This window comes from Morchella sextelata, assembly GCF_020137385.1.
Source record: "Morchella sextelata strain SCLS chromosome Unknown scls_19, whole genome shotgun sequence".
Taxonomy (NCBI): Eukaryota; Fungi; Ascomycota; class Pezizomycetes; order Pezizales; family Morchellaceae; genus Morchella; species Morchella sextelata.
The window spans coordinates 1359436-1369024 of NW_025408634.1; the positions used below are offsets into that span (position 1 = coordinate 1359436).

The 9589-nt window shown below is 47.1% G+C and overlaps 2 protein-coding genes across 2 annotated transcripts; one reads left to right on the forward strand and one right to left on the reverse strand.

The window, feature by feature from the left end:
• Window positions 1–2855: 2855 nt before the first annotated feature.
• On the reverse strand, window positions 2856–3595 carry H6S33_005241 (uncharacterized protein; the record flags this gene model as incomplete). Its single annotated transcript, XM_044836606.1, has 3 exons — window positions 2856–2968; window positions 3027–3522; window positions 3593–3595. 3 exons carry the CDS (start codon window positions 3593–3595, stop codon window positions 2856–2858), a joined length of 612 nt encoding a protein of 203 aa, XP_044690454.1.
• Window positions 3596–6984: 3389 nt separating this feature from the next.
• Window positions 6985–8268, forward strand: H6S33_005242 (uncharacterized protein; the record flags this gene model as incomplete). The annotated part of the gene is made up of 1 exon (XM_044836607.1): window positions 6985–8268. The coding sequence occupies one exon, from the start codon at window positions 6985–6987 to the stop codon at window positions 8266–8268; it is 1284 nt and encodes a 427-aa protein (XP_044690455.1).
• Window positions 8269–9589: the final 1321 nt, after the last annotated feature.

Consider the following 9589-nt stretch of genomic DNA (forward strand, 5'->3'; position numbering starts at 1 on the left):
AGTGAAACATGGCCCGAATCTCCGTGTATGTGTTTGATCTGCCTCTTGACACATCGAGGCACGCTCTCAAACCTTAAGTTGCAACAGATGTATCCATAAACCCGGAAGAGAGAGAAGCTTATCTGGCCGAGAATACATCATATGCATCCACGTGTACTTAAGTAGATTGGGTATATAAATCCATGGGTCGTGCCCCCCCTCCGTCCTTCCTTCTCTCTCTCCATCATGAACTCTTCTTCCTCTATCGCCATCGAAACCTCGACTGGCAGCTCAGCACGGCAATATCACCCGGCTTACTGCGCCCATCCTCTGCTATAGTTAATAGTATGCGTTGCATTTTCCCGCTCCAAAATACTTATGTATGCCGCCCTTCTCTATCGCCGTACTAAATGATAATAGTGTATCAGTGTTCCTAACGGTCGTGCTTGTGACAGTGGAGGGTTCGGTGTGGGAACAATAAGTACATTTGTACTATCCTCGACGGCAAACCTATTTCAATCCCCGAAAACGATGCGGGAGCCTCGACCAGCAGACCATGGTATCCTGTTTCCATCTCTTGAAGGGCGGATGTACTGTCGTCGAAGTTCTCTATTAGAGCCGGGAGACTGTAGATACGCCGCGCTCCCTTAATTGTACATTCTGCCGCAGGAGCACGGATGCAAGTATGGACGAGGTATCGGTGGAGAGCCGATCAATATGGAGGTCCGCTATGTGTACAGTCGACTCTCGATATAAGGATACGGTCGGGACCGAAAATCTGTATCCTTGTAAGGCGAGTATCACTATAAGAAGCAAGGATGGACAGATAAAACAGCATTTCGGGACCGCTGATTACTATCCATATAATGAGAGTATCACTATATACAGTATCACTATAGCGAGAGTCGACTGTATTACAAACGAAGCCGGCCTGGGAACGATTGTCGCCTCGCTCTCCCCTTACATATTGTGCTACCGGCATGCATAATCTCTTCCTCTCTATTTTCAGCACTGTGGCGCAGAGCAATTAGGCAGGTTTTCTTAGAAAGTCATGCTCGTCACTCTTTTTGGATGTGGTGGAGGTTTTTCGGGAGGATGAGATGTGTGGTTGTCAAGGAAAGGTCACTGAAGAGGGCACCTAGAGAGTGGGGATGGGATAGGAGAGTAACATGTGATGTTATCAGAACATTATGTTGGGACCGCGTGAGATCACAGAACCGTCGGAATAAGGAAAGAGCTAGATATATGTTGGGTGTAACTATCTTATTTGTTGGATTACATAAAGTCTAGGCTTGGGAGGAATGATACATGTGTCTCTCGAAGAAACCTGCGCGATAAATAGTAACACCAAACATAGAGCCACGTTTTGACATTTTATAGTAAACAGATAAACGTACATACCTCGTCAGACTGAACCATACATTCGGTGTCTGACGTCGTCCACTTTCAACTCCCGACGTTTCACAACCAATATAACCTCGCCTCAATACTTGAACTACATGTCTACCTCCCCACCCCAAAACAAGGTTGCGCTAGGGAACCATAACCTGCCCGGTACATATTCCGTTAATAGCCCACCAACGCCATTAGTGAACATTTATGGACGGCGGCGGCGGGTATTTCCAGTGGACCAGAATACTATTGTAGTACACTTTCCGTCTGCTCTGCCACCCAAAGGGTTCGCGGTATAAAACAATAACCCGCACGGTATATGATTTCGCTGTTGTGAACGGTCGTGTGTGGCGGGAGGTTATCGATGGACTAGGACACTATATTATTTAGTTCCGGGCCTGTCGTGTGGACGGCGAATGGCGGGTGCTGGTTGGTGGTACGGTGGTGGCAATTGAATGGATGGGTGGGTGGGATTCAGGTTTGGCGGTAGTGATGGGCACAAGACAAAAAGTCTCAAGCCTTTGTCCCGAGATACGAGACAAACAAAACATAGAGAAAATGAGAGAAGACAAAACAAGACAAAACAGAAAAAGCCTAGTCTCGAGACTTTTTTAGAAATATACGAGTGATGTCTGTGACCTTATTTTTTGCTTGTTTTCCCCGCCAAAAAATATCATGGTGTAAAAAAAAAAAAATCCCATGCGGAAAAATCCCGTTTTATAAAAAAAGGATCTCCGTGTAAGAAAACCATCATCAACCTGATGACGTAACCCCTAACCCTAAGTCTCGAGACTTTGCACGATACATGGCCCAAGTATTGTCAATTCCGAGACCCCCCCCCTCTGTAATTCCACAAGAAAAGACAAAAACATCCTCAAGTATCGTCTTGTTTTGTAATTGTGCCCATCACTATTTGGAGGTTTTGTTAATTCATGTTTTGGAAGTAGTAGTACTACTGGGGTCCTCGATTTGATATTCAATTGGCTTTTTGTTATTATTAGCAGTCGGTGTTCTTGGTTTCAATTAATTGTTAATTGTCTTTTGTTGTGAGTAGTAGTAGGCTAATCTAAACAGCCTTTTTTTTTTTTTTTTTATGACTTTACAATTTGAGAGTTAAAGAGCGACAAGCGTGTAATACTTTTGGAATGGAGCTGGATATTGTACTACGAGGGCTTGGTGGCGTAGGTATCGAGTTCTGGTTGCTGTTAGTGGTTAGTGGTGAGGACTTGAAGGCCGAGTGATTGTATATGATTCTAAAATTTTAGTAGTCAAGTTGCTGGGCGCCTTGGACATGTTACGGCAGTGTTGTTATATTATACTGAGTTTTATTAGCCGTGGATCGATTCTAGATGCTTGAGATTAACCACTTTGGTGAAAATTGGAGCAGATACATATGTGCTAGCAAGAAAAGCTAAATCAAGCTAAATCATTAATATTCATCCGTGGCTATTCAGATGTGTTATCAAGTAGCAAAGTCAGCCCGCTCAAACATATTCCAGATCATCTTCCATGCCAAACATCTTTCTGCACGCCTCCATCTTCTCCCTATCCCCGCCGGTCACCTCTTTCACATAGCTCTCGAGCGTATAGAGATTATCTATCCCATCAGCACCTCAACCCAAAAGAAGCAGAAAGGGGTAAAAGGCCCGACCTACCATTACACATATTAATCTCCTCCCTCATCCTCCTCACCTCCCCCCTCCTCCTCCCCTCCTCCTCCGGATCACACCTCCCCCACTCCTCCCCCAGCGCCGCCCTCACCGCCCCCAACGCCACCACCCTCTCCGCCAGCGCCGCCCTCTCTCTCACCTCCTCCCCCGCCAACCCCACGCTCTCCAGCTCCCCCTTCACCTCCTCCACCGTCCTCTCGAGCTTCTCGAGCTCCTTCTCGAACTGCGCCAGCAGCCGCGCCTTGGCGTGCTTCGCGTCGCTCGGGAAGCTCCAGTACCAGTTGCCGGACCCGATCTTCTCGACGCGCACAAGACCCTCGTCGGTGAGGGCTGTGAGGAAGTCTTTGACGACCATGGGCGAGATGCCGGCGGCGGAGGGGAGCGACTTTTCCAGGTCTTTGAGCGGGTGCGTGGTGAGGGTGCTGTGGAAGTAGGTGAGGATGAGGTTGAGCTTGGCGGGTGGGGGGAGGGTTTTGGGGGGCTGGCCGCCGGGGGGGGGTTAGTAATTTGGATTGAAGAATGGGGGGTGGGGGGTGGGGGGTGGTGCATACCATTGCTGTGTCTTGGTGGATTGTATACTAGCAGGTTGGGAAGGTTTAGGAGGGGTGATATGATGATGATGATGGAGAAAATTGGATGGTTAGGTGCATATATGGTTCTGTTGTGATGGTTCTTGAAGTGAGTGTGCAATGTGTGGGGATGCGTACAGAGTTCTGTCTGCATAAGTGTTGTACCATGAAAGTGGTACGTATACGTATTCAGTTCTGAGATGATGTAATATCCGCATGTATACGTACTTCGGATCCTCTAACCTTCCTATCTTCCGTGTCCAAGTTCAAACGACCACACAGTATCTATCCGTACTGCATATCTCAACCCTCCCTCTGGTTCTCGAGCTACATCTAACTACATCATCCCTACATATATCATCAGAGCATTATCATCACTATCCAGACCAAGGCAGATTGATACCTTCTCATTCATCGAATATTGAGACGGCATCTTCTTTCCAGTACTCATGATCAACGTACTTGTCTAGACGGAAGAACGGATAAGTAGGTCGGCTGCCATGATGATTCCTACGAAACTGATTATTTCCCTAGATTCCTGCTAATACGCTATGCTTCTACAAACTGGGTTTTAGATTACTGCCATTTCCTAGTCTCAACTACGTACTCACTGATCTGGGCTCACAATCTATCACTCGAGGTGTGGTGTCGCTTGGGGGAGCTCTGAAAATACCTCAGCCAGTCCAACGACGACAAAGTACATTTTTCCCAATCCCGGTGAGTGGACGAATATTCCGTGGTGCTAGAGGGGACTTTAATCACTTTTTCTAATGTTTCTACGTCTATTTCATATATACGTCTGCGGAATCATGAAAGACCACGTATAAGTAGGCCTACAATGCTGCAGTGGAAAATTAAATTTCATATACCTAGCTGTACCGATTCTAGTTCTACATTGGAGGCTTGTGCACCCCACAGTTTTCCTATTGACTTTTAGTTATTGACTAACCAGCGTGGTACACCCCTCTGATTGGCTTAATGAATATACCGCGTTTGTTTATGCGCGAGTGTTCGCGTGTGGCATTAATTCATCTGAGCTGAACTCTTCTGCGCTAGATCATCCCGTTGCGAAGCGCCCTACCCGAAGAAATCTCTCTTGGCGTTGCAGCGTCATATTGACATCAAAGATCGACAGTTACTGGGATCCGGGGGGGGAGAGGTTTTCTGACCTCTTGTGAGAAGAATATAATAGAGACGATATAATCAGTGGAGATGCCTGACCTTTCTCAATCCTTTCTTCCTGACTATTTGAGAGACAAACTAAGGTACCTTTCGCTCTTGGCAACGCGTCACAAACGTGTCTACAAACCGCGCCCTCCAATACCCATGTCCTCTGCTCCCTTATCCCTTGGACGGATGAAACTTGTCAAATTCGCGACCTGGACCGTGCACCACTTAGTAGGGCAATTATCTTGCTTTTTACGGTTGGTAACAGCAGAGCCAATCAAGAATTTACAGCAGTTACCACAGTAGGCTAATGAGAGCTGAAAGAGGTATATGCAAGTAGGTCGCCCAAGGGATACACCAGAGCTACGAAAACTCCTGGACAGGGGGGCCAAATATACCATATGGTGCAGAGTGAAATATTTGCTAGTCCTATGGTTAGATTCCTTCCCTGACCATTTGATATGGGTCTGAGTGGTGTAAAGATGGTATCCCTTGCACTGGTGAGTCATGCAGATTCCCCGACTTCCTCACTAGAACTATCTGCGGTGGCTAGGTGACTTTGCCTCTGTAGGAATGATCATTTCCTCAATGGCGAAGTCACTCTGCCACACCCCACTCAGGAATTCGGGAATCTGCATGTCTCTCCAGTCCAAGGGATAAAGAAGTTTCATTGTCTTTTTTTGCATTAACTTTCAGGACGAGGGGTGTTCCAGTGGCTATATAGCAGGCGTCAACCTATTCCAGACAATTTAAGCCGCCAAAACCAAATTGTCGTTGATCAGGACACAAGCCACATGCGGAATACATATGCGGAACACATACCCACAATATATCGACACTAGATCGCATGTTTCGTGTTGATTAATTGGATCGATAGGCGGACAACATGATAAATGCCGATATGGGGACCGAGTGACCCCTCATGAAGCGTATTAGTTTTTCCATTCTGAAATTCCAGCAGGTAATAAGAGTGGAACAACAGCAACAGAGAACAATATCCAGTTGATGGCTGGGCATAGCACCAACACAGAGAAGATCAGGCAATCCTAATACTAGAGAAAAATAGGCACAAAAGATGGAGAAACACGAGACAATAAAAGTTGAGACCATCGAACAGAAAACTGCGGGACACAAGATAGAGAGACAATCGCTTATGAGTACGCACATAAGGATAGGTAGGATGTTACACAGCAAAGGACTGGAGAATAGGAGAAGGAAGACAATTAAAATTGAGCTTAAGTGGGAGTGATAGTTATTTCCTTACATTTCCTTTTGTTGAGATGGTAGTGGATGAAGGGGCGTTCTGGGGAGGAAAATTTGTTTGTTATATTGTCATAACCTCCGGGTTGCATACAATTAATATCAATCAATCCAGCAGGTAATCCTTCAAATGTGAGTGATAAAACATGACCCGTTGCTAACCAAAACTCGTGTCACAGCCATATATGATGTATACCACGCACTGTAGCGCACACTGCATGGTAGATACTACATCTCGAAACACCCATAGTTCTTGGAGCTATCCGATTAGTCTACGTACATACATGTACCCCCAACCGAATCTCCGATCACAATGGTGCGGCTCCCAAATTTCACCCCTCCACTCGCGAAAAAGAAAATAAATAAGTGATGCTCCAATACATATGTATAGCCCCACCCACCCCCATAGTGGCATATCCAACCATCAGAGTACTTTGTCACCCATACAATGCAAGTCTCCCCCGCTCATGCTCGACTGTAACTGACACTAAGTCCCGACCATACAATTCACAGTGATAGGACCCAAAACAACTACCTAAAGCGACATGTACATACCTGTACCTCTACCTACCTGCATCGACAGCACCTTCAGGCAGACAACCAAAAGACCCTTGCTCACGTAAAAAGAGGGGAACCTTTTCGAGGGAAAATACACAACAATATGTCCATAGTGGGGTCAATTAAGCTAAAAATGGCCGTTCTAGAAAGAACCCACATCATAGTCGGCTAATAAAACACTGTCTCAAAACCTCCGTCAGCCGTTGTTCCCTCACGATTTTCCCTTGCAAACAGTTCATCTGTCTGTGCTAGGCACATCCACGGCCACCACTACCACCCTGCCAAACTAATTATAATCCAATATCGTATATATCCCCAAACACTAAACATCTATACAGAAATATATGCGAAAAAACTAAAAGTTCAACGATAAAATCACCTACTCCCCAATGCCCCTCCCTGCTATTCTCTCCCTTCCGAATGAGCTCTTCCTCGCGATATCAGAGGATTTTTCTCCCAGCCAGCTGCTATATATTCACCATACAAACAAACGACTTAATCGCCTCTTTAGGGATCAGTTTATCGACGCCCTAATCTCTGAAGACGGCCCTCACGGCGCCCTGTTCTGGGCCATCGCCTTAAAAGATCAAAGCCTTGTGGAGACAGTGCTTGAACGCTGTAAGGAGGGGGTCCATGTGGCCGTCGATCACATAGCTGTTGAGCCGCCACTCCCGGTGTGCGGAAGAGATAAGAGACTAGTAAAGTTCATTATGGACCTGAACGTCGCACTGGAGGTCCGAGAGGGGGGTACAACCATTGGGCCGCTGTTGTGGGCGGTCAGGAACGGAAGAGCAAGGTTGGCACGGATGTTAATAACCAATGGCTTTCATATCGACACCGGTGACTGGGGGTACCCCCCTCATCTTTCTCAGGCAGAACCTCACAAAACAATGGTGGACGAAGCGCTGCTCGAAGCTTGTAGGCTTGGAATCGAGGGCGTGGTGAGGATGATGCTGGAGCCCGAAATGGACACGGATATCGAAGCGGTCGGAGCAGACGGGCTGCGGCCGCTGCAGAAAGCTGTTGTCAACGACCATTTAGGAGTTGTCAAAATCCTCCTCATGAATGGGGCGAAGGTGGAAGCATGCGCGTACAAGTTCTTAGAGCCCTATTGTGCCATCGACATGGCGATCAAAGGGAACAGAGTAGCCATGTGGAAGCTGATGCTAAACTACGTGAATGCTGAGTTTTACGACTATCAAAAGCGACCCGCGCTCCTGCTCGCCGCCGCGACGGGGGATATGGCACTTGTCCAGTACTTGCTCGACAAGGGCGTATTCCTGGCCGAAGTAGACGTCAACGGCCGCACAGCACTCCATATAGCTGCAAAGAAGGGATGGTCAGATATCTGCAAGGTTCTGATGGAGGAGGGTGTAGACACCGAGGCCCGCGACCACCATGAGCGGACAGCGTTACATGAAGCCGCGGCGGACGGGGCTGAAGCGATAATAGAACTTTTGAAAGGGGGCGCCGACGCAACAGCGGCTGATTCTTGCGGGAGGACGCCGCTGCATTTGGCAGCGAGGAATCAGTTTGCCACAATGGACGACATCGATGCGTTGATAGATGCAGGGGCGGAGATGGATGTGAACGACTTGAAAAATAGATCGCCGAGGGGGGATCTGGCGACAATGGCATCACCCAGGATGCGCAGGCTGAGGCCGAGGGTCTAGTTTTACGGAGCTATTGGGGGTTTTTATCTGTTCCAAGTTTATATCAAGATTGTTATTGTCATCAGTACTAAGGTGAAAAAAGAGGAGGGTCCTTTCCGATGATTTTGGAGAATGTTTCCCCCCCTTTTTTATACCTTTTTTCTGTTTCTCTATTTGATCTTTTATGACGGACAAGATTGACGACTCCCTTCCGCACACCAGTGTGCCTACTACCTAGGCCTCTGGCTCTGAATCGCAAAAGTATGGTGGCAGAATTCTGGGGCTGTTTAGTCCGGGATTCACGCTGTGCTGAAAATTTGATGACTTATTAAGTTGAGCTTTACGTGACGTTTTTATTTTGGATATCCAGAGGTTTTTTTCTTCTTTCTTATTCTTTCTTTCTCTTTTTTTCGTTTCTTTTCTTTTTTTTTTACCTTTCCTCAGCACACATATGGTCATTTTCGCTTTCTCTCTTTTACGGTTAACTAGTTCGACATGGTTGCTCTAAGTATGGTATCGAATTCAAGTTGCTTCTTCTTCTTTTCTCTTTTTCTTCTCTTTTTCTTCTTTTCTTCTTTTCTTCTCTTCTTCTTCCTTTCTTCCTTTCTTCTCTTCTTCTTCCTTCCTTTCTTCCTTTCTAGCTTCTCTTCTTCCTCTTTTCTCTTCCTCTTCTTTTTGTTTTTTCCTTGCACAGACGCATAGTTCACGATCAATCAACTCCATTACCAACTTCTTCTACTAACGGTTGCACTGTCTCTGCAGGTGAAAGTGAAATCTATCCAATCTATCCCTGACTGGCCGACTGCACGGCATGGGACGGGCCGAGCCGAGGTTTTCCCCATCCTTGCATGTCAGTCTGTCACGTGTATATGTGGCTTGGCTGCGTTGCCGATCGTGGCTGCAAGGGATCGGGGCGTGGTCATGGCCTGTCACTCGTGCTGTGCATTCATTTGCTCTCTCACAACTCGGTGCTGCGTATATGCATTCATACCTGATGCTCTCCATAAGTACATATATCGACTCTTGGTCCTAATGGAGCCCATATTCACATGGGAAGACAGGAGGGCAGCAGAACACACTCCGGCCACGAATGTACCAGCTGGATACACATGCACAATCATCCCCTCTCCTCCCCCCCATCCTCTAGCTAGTGCGCATACTGCAGCGCAGCATCTACTATAGGTATAAATACGCCTCCTATACACCCGCCCCCCCCCCCAAAAAAAAAAAAAGCCGTCCCGCGCCCCACAATCACAATCACAATTGCATCACATCACGGCTACTACTACCATGTACCAACCACACCCCCCATACAATCTGCACGCGCTCACCCGGGCGTTTC